The 12,262-nt window shown below is 39.5% G+C and overlaps 1 protein-coding gene across 2 annotated transcripts in view; it reads right to left on the minus strand.

Moving 5' to 3' along the window:
• fstl4 (follistatin-like 4) overlaps positions 1-12,262 on the minus strand; it is a 211,415-nt gene that overhangs the window by 119,594 nt on the left and 79,559 nt on the right. Inside the window, exons 1-2 of one of the 2 annotated variants that reach the window (XM_087847431.1) lie at positions 10,699-10,817; positions 9,645-9,887 (exon numbers count right to left, since the gene is read on the minus strand). In XM_087847431.1, coding sequence (XP_087703557.1) covers positions 9,645-9,819 — 175 coding nt within the window. In that variant the 5' untranslated portion in view covers positions 9,820-9,887; positions 10,699-10,817. Of the gene's footprint in view, positions 1-9,644; positions 9,888-10,698; positions 10,818-12,262 lie in introns of those variants that run through there. The other variant, XM_087847430.1, reaches the window with a different exon arrangement.

A 12,262-nucleotide genomic window follows, 5' to 3' on the forward strand; every position in this document is an offset into this window, starting at 1 on the left:
CTTCATCCGCTTTATCCGAGGCCGGGTCGCGGGGGCAGCAGCCTAAGCAAAGAGGCCCAGACCTCCCTCTCCCCAGCCACCTCCTCCAGCTTATCCGGGGGAACACCAAGGCGTTCCCAGGCCAGCCGAGAGATATAATCTCTCCAGCGTGTCCTGGGTCTGCCCCAGGGCCTCCTCCCAGTGGGACATGCCTGGAACACCTCACCCAGGAGGCGCCCAGGGGGCATCCTTGTCAGATGCCCAAACCACCTCAGCTGGCTCCTTTCGATGTGGAGCAGCAGCGGCTCTACTCTGAGCCCCTCCCGGATGGCCGAACTTCTCACCCTATCTCTAAGGGAGAGGCCAGCCACCCTTCGGAGAAAGCTCATTTCCACCGCTTGTATCCGCGATCTCGTTCTTTCAGTCACTACCCACAGCTCGTGGCCATAGGTGAGGGTAGGGACGTAGATCGACCGGTAAATTGAGAGCTTCGCTTTTACACTCAGCTCCCTCTTCACCACAACGGACCGGTGCAGCGTCTGCATTACTGCAGCTGCAGCCCCAATCCGTCTGTCGATCTCCGGCTCCCTTCTCCCATCACTCGCGAACAAGACCCTGAGATACTTGAACTAATAATATAATATCCCCTATATGTAATATCACTCAAAATTACACTTTTATGTCTATAAAGCGGATGTTGGAGCTGTGAAATGAAAAAGACAGGATGCAGGATATGATGTCACAGATGCTTAAAAGTTCAAAATGACTAACAGGTGGTTGCTTGGCAACCTGTTGATATCCTTCAGGTGCCAAATTTGGTTGCTAAATTCTTGATCATGTCACAGGTGTTGGCGGACAAAGCAACAAAAGCACAGACAGACAGAAATCTCTTGAATTACAGGAAGATACCCAATTAACCACAGCAGGTGTAGCCTGCTGTGGTTAATTGGTTTAAAGGTTTTATGGAATATTAGACAGCATTGGTTCAGTGTCGATGGTATTACCCCTACACCAGTACATTGGGGTAAACCAGTGGTCAAAAGACAGCTCCTTTGTTCACAGGGGAGACTGTTGACCAACTAAATGAGGTGAATGAATGAAGCAGTGAAAAGACAAAATGATGAAAAAGTGTTTGCGCAAGATGACACATAAGAAAGGCTGATATAATTTGGCTGATATACATGTAAAAGCCCACCATAACTAAAATAAAGTCCTGCCAAAGCAACCCCTGCTGGTGATAGCTTGTGTTTTTGTGTATGTGAATGGATGTTTTACACATAGCCCAGACTAGCTTTTGTTATGTGACATGGACAATTTTACATCCCTGCTGGAGCAGTTCAGTTAAAGAGTGGGGGTTTCTAAAATGTGCCCTTGTAATGTAGAATTGATCGATGTAGGTTGATAGGGTTCAGTGGAATGAATATAAAATGTAATCAATGAACTGATTAGTTCACACCACCCAAGTAGGTCAGTCATTAATGACAGTACAAACATACTGTTGGAGGAAAAGTGGGACAGTGGTCAGTACTGTTGCCTCCCAGCACAAAGGTTCATTGCTCGAACCTGCTGGTGTTCTGCGTGGAGTGCGCTCTACCTGTGACGATAAGGAACGCCAGCTCCACACCCACACAGGGACTGAATTGGATAAGCAGTTTAAACAAAATGTATGGATGTACAAAGAAAAACAAACCTTGGAGAGTTAGTATCAGAATCAGCAATACATAATTTCTAGATTCCAGCCTGCTTTAGTGACATAGCAAAAAATTGCTCATAAGTACATTTCATTATGGGATATTACCATACAGCAATTGTTTGGCCATTTTTCAATAAACCAAAAAAAAATTATACTACTTTAAATACAACAAAGAATTTGCAGAAAGAAAGCAAGACAAAAACAAGATGTCACGAACATCCCGCAATTACACTTGGTTTTTCATCTTTAATGGCATCATATTTTAACCCTAAATAATCTTGATTTATGTATAAAACTAAAGACGCAGCCCTGGAGCTCAAGCTAAGTTGATCCTTTTTGTGAGAATGATCAAACTACTGTGCGTTTGCGTGACTAAGTTGATAGCAGCAGTCACAGGAAGGGGTAGAGGGTTAGCAAGCAATAAGATGGACGGTGGAGGCAGGGTGCTGCCATGGGCTGCAGGGAGAGAGAGGGAGTACAAAGACAAACGGGGGCAGCTTTGATGGCTAATGCAATAACCACAGCTGCCACTGAATGAGCCAGAATGATGAAGAGTAATCAGAGTGGTTGAGGCAGCTCTAAAAGTTAGAGACACTGCAAACACGGGTAGTTGATAGATGGTTAAAAGGGAGGTTGGAGAGAGGAAAAGACAAAGCAATTCATTATATCAAGAACACTGTAGCTGTCATATTTTTGTGAAATTTGGCAACGGCTTGTGAATCTCAAGAAGACTGATGATTGCTAAAATATCAATCAATCAGCACCCTTATGAGAATCTTTATTTAAGTGGCTAGTTAAAGCAACTGAAGAACTATTTTCATTACTGATGTCTTCAAAAGGTGAAATGAGGATGTCTGCCTTTTTTTCCCCTCTGCTTGATAAGTGACTTAAACTAGCAGTTTATTATCACAATGGCTGCAAATTAATTTTTGACCAGTCAGCCAATCAATTAATCATTGCAGCTCTGCAATCAACTTTAACCTGGCTGGTGTCCAGTCTGGAGAGGATGGGGGGTCAGGGCTCCCCACAAGGAATTTCAAGTGAGGGCTGGCAACTAATGTTATGAACCGCCTGGCTTAGTGGAAGAAAATGTAGGAGAGGTAGCTCACTAAGAACCAGGGGAGACTCAATACTAATTTCAGTCTGAAAGCTACCAGATTGCTCGTCTGATCTAAGAGTCAGTGGGATCACAACCAAGAATCACCAGAATGACACTCGTCCATAATAGAGTGGTCAAACCAGGTACATTAAAGACCTCCCTGTGGAGTGGCATACACAACCTGGTGAAAACAGGTATCTCTTTGGACTGCCTTTTCTAGAAGCTTCCTATTCATCAGCAAGATGAAAGCGATAAATCAACTGTGTTAGTTCTTTTTCGGATAGTTTCAGAGGGAAAGGGCCATAATCAAAGGCAAGGTCAGAAAAGAGCCGACTCTCTGTCCAGCACTCATCACAGGAGAAGACAGAGAAAACATGTTGTGCTTCTGGTGCCTGTTTCAGAAATTAGAAGAGGGATTTCTAAAGCTAATGAGATTTTATAAATCTTTAAATGTAATTGAATTTATACATCATGCACTTAATAAAAGAATTACGTGAATGCCAAGTGTAATTTTATTTTAATAATCACTTGCAGAATTCGACATTTCTGTCTCAAAGTAATCTCCTTTTTCCAAATTAGCCAAAAATAAATAAACAGATATCTAAAACACAGGGAAAACTAAGGTGATCTGTCTCTGATGCACTACTAAATGTAGTTCATTCTGAAAATAAAATCAGCGAAAGGGTGGCACTGCCACTCTATTGAAATGTGTTATCATTTTTATTAGATCAATCACTTGTCAAGAGTGTAATTTATCACATGGTTATAAAAAAAAAAGTAAAACCAAAAAAAAAAAAAAAAACAGATGAGAGACTCAAAACCTGTTTTATGACTTTTGGTACTTTTAGTAATTTGAATCTAAATAGGTTATTAACTTTGAGTGCTTTAGGTACATCGATCTTTTTAATTGACAGTTTGCCCTTTCTAAAGCCATTTGGCGTCAAGCAAGTTTTGACTTTGAAGCCGATTATCTATTTGTCGTACTCCAGCACACAAACTGACTTTCCCTTGTGTATGTTAGACATTTGTGGTTTCCGTGGTAATTTTATAGCGGGGTCTTTGTGAAATGGATAGCTGAAACGAGCTCAGACTAATCTTAGAAGTGCTGCAGTGAAAATAGAATTAAAGTTATCATAAAAAAGGTGAAAGAATGAAAATCTCTTTATAGGGTTTTGGTTTAAACATTGTTGTGTCCCTTTTACTGGTATGTAACAGTTATCAATTCACTTCAGAGTGTGGCATTTTATAATCCCATTGTTATTCTAACGCTATTATACAAATACACATTTTTAAGCCAATATGTATTAAATCGTCAGCTGAGAAGAAAGAAAGAAGTGAGGAGAACAAAAATCCCCATCCAGACGTTTATTATCCTTTTTTTCTGCCCTGAAATCACCTTTGCTGTCTGTCAAAAAAGTCAAATCCTTTACCACACACTTTTGAGTATCCAGCCAGAAGCAAGCTGCAGCCTCCTTCAAGCTGCATCAAAGAGAATATCTGGGTACCCTCAGCCGAGTGGTAAACTCCTTCACCTGTGCAACTCTGTTTGCCACACCAGGTATACAGTAGTTTGAGCCATTAAACATTCTCCCTTGATTTTCCCCACTGCCCGAGGAAAATATAAAATAAAAATTTAATTAAAAACATAAAACCAAAGGAGAGTTGACCTCTCTCCTTGGAAAAAGTCAACTTTTTCTCAGAAGCTCATAGAAACTTCTGATGTTACACGATGCATATTGTACCCCCAAACATAAAACAACAAAACTTTTTAAAAAGTACAAAGGTAAAATCTCGATAAAGTCATCACAAGTTTCAGGTAAGTGACTGAAACAGGCAACTGCAGATGAAGTGGGAAACTCTAGTAAAAGTCTCATAAATAAAATGAAAAAAAAAATCTGTTTAATTATTTGGTTTCTTTTGTGTGTGTGTGTGTGTGTGTGTGTGTGTGTGTGTGTGTGTGTGTGTGTTTTTCTCCACTTTAGCTTAAAGTAACACATGTAACTGTAGCAGCGGATGCCATTGGTTATGCATGCAGACTTATTAAAAGCTTAATGCATAAACAAAATGAGCTCTGTAAGTGGAAGCCAGTAAGGAAAGGTCAGAGTTATTTTTTCCTTTTCCAAAGTGAAGAGCTTTGGACCAGCTCTGCGGAGAAAATCACAGTCATGCAAATATGACGAGACGAAAGCTGGCATAACTACTTGCTATATTTGACACTGTGACTTTGACCTTAGCCCTGAGCTGAAAGAAATAGGCTTTCACAGCTGAGCTTTTAGGTTTATCATATTTGAAAGCAAATTCATCCCCCCACCCCCCATCCCCCCACCCTATTCTGCGAAAAAAAAAAAAAAAAAAGTCAGTGGCTTAAAACATTGCTCTGGGCTCCCCAGAGATCCATTTGTGTCTTACTCAATCTCTGAGTGTTTTTTTTTTCTCTATTCATTTTTATTTGAAAGACACATATTACTATTATTGTACTTCTACTACTACTACTGTCTTATCCTATTGTCATTAACCATTGAGGATTTCCTAGTTTATTTGTACACGAGTAGTTGCCGAGTGAAATCCTGACAGAAATAGAGGAAAATGGTCAATTGTGTCTCATTCTGCAGCTGGAGATGTGACGCAGAGCTTCAAACCAGAACAGGATGTGTTGCTGTTTTCAAGCGTTATTGATCAACGCCAGGGATGCTTCTTTCCAGTGCTCTGTACAAATAGTGATTATGAATAATGGCTGTAGCACACCACTGAGAGACGTGCCTTCCAATGTTTTCTTTGTATGTCAAGTGCAATATTGACTTCACATGTACAGACACACACATGATTCCCATAACATCTGACCGATTTCCACAATTTTCCATCTCCTGCTTGTTTGCATTCAGACATCAAGTTTAAGCTTAATGTGCTGACTGAACACCCCTAATGTGGATTAGCTATGCATGGTAATGTCTGGAAGGAATCCTTGCCTCCCTAATGTGATATTCCTGAAAGTGCTGCCATGTTTGTGTGAGTTATTGTGCGTCTGTGTTTCTGTGCTGCGTTGACATGAAACCATGCGCTCAAAAATAACTATAGCTTTGCTTTCTATTTTAACATTAGCGCCCCGAGGGAGTACAAAACATGCTTAATACTAGTCTGACCTGGAAAACTGGGAAAAAAGAGGCTATGCCACCAGGTTTGCAGCCCCGTTACCTTTAAATCGAAGTCATAATAAAGTGAGTGGGCTGCCTTTGGATAATAATACAGACTGTTCATGCTGAGAGTGCGATTTTGCTAATGAGAGATAGTCAAGAGTGAAGATTTAAACGATTTACAATAGGGAACCAGTGATCCCAGGTAACCTTGTGGTGATTTGTGAGTGCACGGATATGTAGTGAAGAGAAAGAAGGAACAGACTGAGTCAGTGCATGTGCACATAATGCATAAACGTCTATGGAAAAATGTTTGGATGGCCATTTTCATAATCTAATTGAATGCATATAAAATTTAGAATTATGAAAGGATTTGCTGCAAAATAAGCCTGTTAATGATATGTTTGCACTGCTCAACACTGGTTTCCTTCTGACTCAAAACTCAGTTAAAGTTCCACAATTAGATTGATCATCAAATTAGTTTTTAGGGTGCAAGTATAAATGATTTAGATGCCAGTCTTTGTGATTAGGGCCAACTGCCTAGTAAGTAAGCTGACTTGCAGTGAAAGGAGCATGATTAACCAAGTCGGCCAGACAGAAGAGATGAATAAGCACCTGATGAAAATGCCTACTGTCCTTGTCCCAGTGTAAGTGCATCGTTATTGTTTCCCAGAAAAACTCGACCCCGAGCCACAGCCTTCAGCGCCAAACTACAGATGATTTCGTCCTTTCATCTCAACTGAATCGGTGGCTGACAGAAACCGGCACAATTTTCACAGTGATTGATGTTTGTGACTGGAACTTGACAGCTGGCAACATGCTACAAAACAGTTGCTTTGCTTGTCAGTGCAACGATTTTTGTTTAAATGTTTCAACATCAAACCAAAGTTAAAACCTAAGCGTAGCCTTCAGACTGTTCATATGTACCCCTCACGGGTATTAGAATATCATTTGAGGGCAATTTTTACTTGCAAAAGGGATCAAACATGTGCGATACGCAGTGATGTAGTGAGACATCAAAGATACAGAGGCTGTGAAACAGTGTTTTTGTTGTTGTGTAAGCAGTGGAAAACAATGGAAATGACTGCAAATTACACAAAAAAGCCAGGTGAAAAGAAAAAATAATATGCCCATGTAATAATTTCACTTGATTTCACTTAATCTCAACAGACTTTAAAAGCCAACAGCAGTGGAGCTAAAAATGTACATCATAATTGCTTGCTTCTTCCAATTTAAGTGTGAAGGGACAAGAAAGCAAAGTACGACAAATGTTCAGTTGTTGGCAGCAATAATGAACACAAGCGTCTTTAAGGGTTAATTCAGCTTTTAAAGTGGGGTCGTACAAAGTACTTATTCCTTGTCGGCGTATTACCTTCAATAAATGGCAGCTGAAGTGCCGACCGTCATTTAATGAATTGCCGTGAAAGCTGAGCAATGCACTGGTGAGGATGGGGTCAGCAGGAATATGTATTATTCATACATGTATATCTCTCTATCTATCTATATATCTAAAACAGAGGCTTTCAGTTATAAATGTATATTCCAGTCCAAGTCTCTGAGTCTGTATTATTGTGAGACTTTGTTATTACACCAGATGATAACGTAGACTAAAGTTTTCACACTGGAAGTGTTGTGGCGACCAGAGACCACAGAAAGGACTTTGAGCAAAATAACCACTGAATATGGGGAAGTGGGTGTGCCTGGAGAGAGTTAAGTAAAATTTAAAAGAAACCCAACAACTTATATTCTCTATTCATTGCGTAAGGTGTAATATTTAATTTTGATGTTTATGGCAGCTAATGAAAATCAGAAATCTAGTATCCCTTATCATTAGGGTATTTCCTAAAATTAATCAAAAGAGGCTCTGGTCAGGTAACTTGGTGGCAGTTTCAGCACTGTGAGCAGGCCTTAAGTCATCCTGGAAAAGGGAAATTTGCAGCAGATGGAAGCATGAAGTAGTCTAAAATATCCTGGTAGATGTCGGCGTTGACTTTGGACTTGATAAAACACAGCGGACCAACACTAGCTGATGACATGGCAAACCACATCACCACAGACTGGGTAATTCAGCCTGGACTTCGATTCTGTGCCTCTGCTGACTCTAGGACCTTGAAAGACAGAATTTACTTTCATGCGGTAAGAGGACTTTGGACCATTGATCAAAAGTTCTTTTCCTCCCTTTTCCTCCTTCTCTATGGATCAGTGTCGTAATATTAGGGACAGTTGAAGCCACTTTCCTGATGATGTTAGTGCACCTTGGTCCATTCCTTGTGAAGCGCCACAAGTTCTTAATTTGAATCTTCTTGAAAACCCTCTAAGGGCTGGGGCCATCTCTGCTGCTTGGGCATCTTTTCCTATCACAATTGCTCTCAACTTTCATTTAATATGCTTCGATCCAGTGCTCTGCAAAGAGCCAGCCTTTTCAGCAGTGACCTTCTGTGGCTTGTGGAGGGTATCGTCATCCGGACCCAAATCAGTTGTCATTGTTGTTGCGTGTACTGAACAAGTCGACAATACCATGGTATTTAACCCTATAGATTATATTTAACCCATTTACTGAAACTGAAAATAAAATATTCTAATAATTTGAGATACCAGATTTTCGTTTTTGATGTGTTCTAATAATGATCTTTAAAACTAAAATAAAAAAAGACAAGATATTTCACTTAATGTGCAATGAGCTTGAAATAAAAAGAAGTTTTTCACAATATTTTCATATGCAATAATATATAGTAACCTGTTAATTTAAACAATTTTTTCCTTTTATCTATGCACTGCTAAAATCCTGACATAAGTTAAAAACAGCAGGCGGGCGTTTCGGCTATATTGACATGAGAAATGATCACTCAGTGTGAAGAGAGAGATGCCTGATCAGCTGCACTTCCTTTAACTGAGTGAGCGCAGGCTGAGAGAGTTGTGGAAAGTAGCAGCACAGCTGGATTGAAAGCTTCAGAGAGTTAACAAAGCTAAAAAAAACTAGCTTTGTGCTGAGGCGAGTTGGAAACAAAGATGTGCGGTTCTTTGAGCTGAAAACTGGAAGGCACAGTGCTGCGACATGGGAGGCTCATTAACTTGTTCACAGATTCTATAACATGGGACTGTTAAGTTTCCAAACTCACACGCATCACACATCTTCAAATAATATGAAAACTATGAATGACTTTATATAGAAATGTTTTTGTAACTACTTAATCAAAGTGTATTTAACACAAGGTGTTACAGAGTATCATGCAACATTTTAACTCATTAAACACCCACATTATTTTTTATATCAAATACACTTTTTTTGTCCTTCTTATTTGTTACTTTGGATAAGGCAAATTATTGCAAAAAACAAAGAACCCACTGTTCCAAAGGTACACACAAAACCTAATACTTTAAGACTTTTTAAGCAACAACAGATGGTGAAATATGTGAAAAAGACTGACGTAAAATTGAAATATCCCTGAAAAAAAAAAAAATGCATGCAGCAAGCTGTTAGTTTGTTTGTTATCAAACTTTGGGGGAAAAATATTTTTGACAAACAGCTGCAGTATCACAGCATGGGCACGCATATGTCCTCTAAATCTTCTTCATCCTAAATGCTTTTGTAATTTATTTTGATTAATTATAATGGAATATCCAAGATAAATAGACTTTTTTTTATAAATATAACTTCAAATATATAACTTCAGACATGTTTTTAACAGTGTGTGGCAGCCCTCTGCAGTGTCAGTGTAGCAGTGTAGCACTAAATCTGTACCTTTAAAGAAACAGTCCTTGCTGTGTACCACGTAGATCCGTCTTCTTTCCAGGCAGGCAGTGCGGTAAACCTCACAGTGGTTCTCATAGAATCTGCCGTCTGAGCCGCACACCGGCACGAAGGAGGGCCGGCATTTTTCCTGGCAAACGCACTCTGCGCGGCCAGTTTCTGCCATTAGCACACATTGTCGACCCCGTCCACAGTAGGTCCTCCGACAGGGGTCTCCATCCGGATCAGACAGGGCTGGAAGAGCAAGAGAGAAAAGGGCTTTTATATTAAGAAAGAAAGCCAGAGTGTATGCCTTCATAAAATCGTATGAGAGGGGGAAACTTGGGCAATTTTTACTTGCATATATGAATTGGAAAGAGTTACAAAGGCAGAGATAGAGATCAGCTGAATTTACAAAAAGCAAAAATGAAATAGATTTGTCTCTCCAGCACAGACAGACAAAGACATGAGTATTGCTTTCTCATAGATTTGTGCTGCTTAAAAATAACATGGCCAAAATTCAAGGACAGCTCTCATGTAGTGTGAGATTCTGAAGAACTTAGATAATCACTGACAAATCCAATGCTTGAACACAAATATGTTTTCAAATAAATGAATCAAAACCAAATTAAAAACAAAAAATCACATTAATTCTCATTTTAAAAAAATACAATATTAGATATGTGGTGCAGAATAAAACGAATCAAATATGTATTAAGGAAAACACATTTGCATGGATCATACAGTAGGCACCAAAATTAGAAAAACCGTAAACCAATGACAAACACCTCCAAACGTGATGGCAATTATCAGACGGTGCTAACGAGGATAAACCTTTTTTTAAACACAGTCTAACTCTCTACAGCTCAAACTGCAGGCTGCCCTTATCAACACCTCTCAGCAATCATTTGCACATACATGAGCACATGTGCATACAAAAATACCAAGGTGTATATGTATATATATGTACTTGAGCATATAAGGGGCACTGAAAATGTAAGTAGAGTTTCCACATTCTGCCTTAGCTATTTTGTTGCCTATTAACACAAATGCACTCACTACTCACCCTCTTCATTATAACAACTCCTTGTGTCATCTCCTGACCTACACACATATGCAGGGACAAATGCACACAGCCATCACCACTGTAACCACTCACTGCCTAGGGCACCTTGCTTCTTCTTCTTCTCACTGATTTAATCTATCTGCACTTAAAGGAAGTCAAAAAGCTGCTGATTCAGCCAGATGCTCCACCTTGGATTGATGTTTCCTGACTCTGGAGCCTGACCTCTGGCCCATGCTCCGTGGGGTTATTACAGTGAAAACGAGATTCTCTAAAAGGTACAAGCAAGGAATTTGCTGCCTCACAACCTCATCTGGCAAATGCCAGGGGAATATATTAAACATAAAAACACCAGATCCCTCCTAGAGTTTACATGTTTTTTCATGCGGTCGCGAGAGCGCCCAATTAATTATAGGCAAACATGAAACTCTCCTACGCAAGCACCCACAGTGTTGAATTTATTGGCAGAGGCTTAACTTTAGGGTTTATCTGCAAGATGATAAAGATTCATTCTGTAGTTTTATTTGAAAATAAAAGCATTTTACAACAAAAATGAGTAAAACATTTGATATAGATGAGACTTGATTTTTTGAGTAATTAAGTAAATAAGTAAAATTTATTTATATAGCACTTTTTAAAACAAGAAGCTATTAAAAAGTGCTCCACATGGGAATATAAAACAAACAAAACAACATATTACACATGAACATTACCCAAATGCCTTTCTAAACAGATGTGTTTTAAGCCATGTTTTAAAAGAAGCCACAGAGTCGATGGTGCATAGCGGGGGAGGTAAACTGTTCCACCGTATTGGAGCTAGGGTTTGAAAAGCGCGATCCCCTTTCATTTTCAAATGGGTCTGTGGAATAGTCAGAAGACCACTATCAGTGGATCTAAGGATCCGGTTTGGAGAGTAGGGCTGAAGAAGCTCAGTGATATAGGTGGGGGCCTCTCCTCATAAAGACATAAACGCAAACGTGAGGATTTTAAACTGATATCTGTACCCAACCGGAAGCCACTGCAAGGATTTTAACATGGGAGTGATATGGGAGAATTTATTACTTGGAGAGCAATTTAAGGAAGCCTTAGACAGACAGGAAAAGAGTGTGTTACAATAACCGGGAGGAGATGAAGGCATGGACAAGCATCTCCATTTCACCGTTGGTGACAATAGTCCTAAGTTTAGCAATATTTCTTAAATGAAAAAAGCAGGAGCGGGTCACAGACTTGATATGAGTATCACAAGACAGAGATTGATCAAAAATTATTCCAAGATTCTGAACAGTAGCTTTTGTTATTTATGTTATTTGTTATTAAATTTGGGGCTTGATACTCTCTGGAGCAAGAATTAAACACTCAGCCTTGTCTGCGTTCAGCTGCAAAAAATTGTTTAATTTCCTTATGACAGTCCATTAGAGTGGATAATTTGTCGAATTCCCGTGGTTTAAAGGAGATGTACATCTGCATACAGATGTTAGGAAATAATTATGAAACCGCTAATGATACGGCCTAAAGGAAGAATATATAATGAAAATAACAAGTGGCTTAAAACCAATCCTTGTGGGAC

Source organism: Neolamprologus brichardi, chromosome 10 (genome assembly GCF_056152115.1).
Source record: "Neolamprologus brichardi isolate AB-2024 chromosome 10, ASM5615211v1, whole genome shotgun sequence".
In the NCBI taxonomy this organism is placed as follows: Eukaryota; Metazoa; Chordata; class Actinopteri; order Cichliformes; family Cichlidae; genus Neolamprologus; species Neolamprologus brichardi.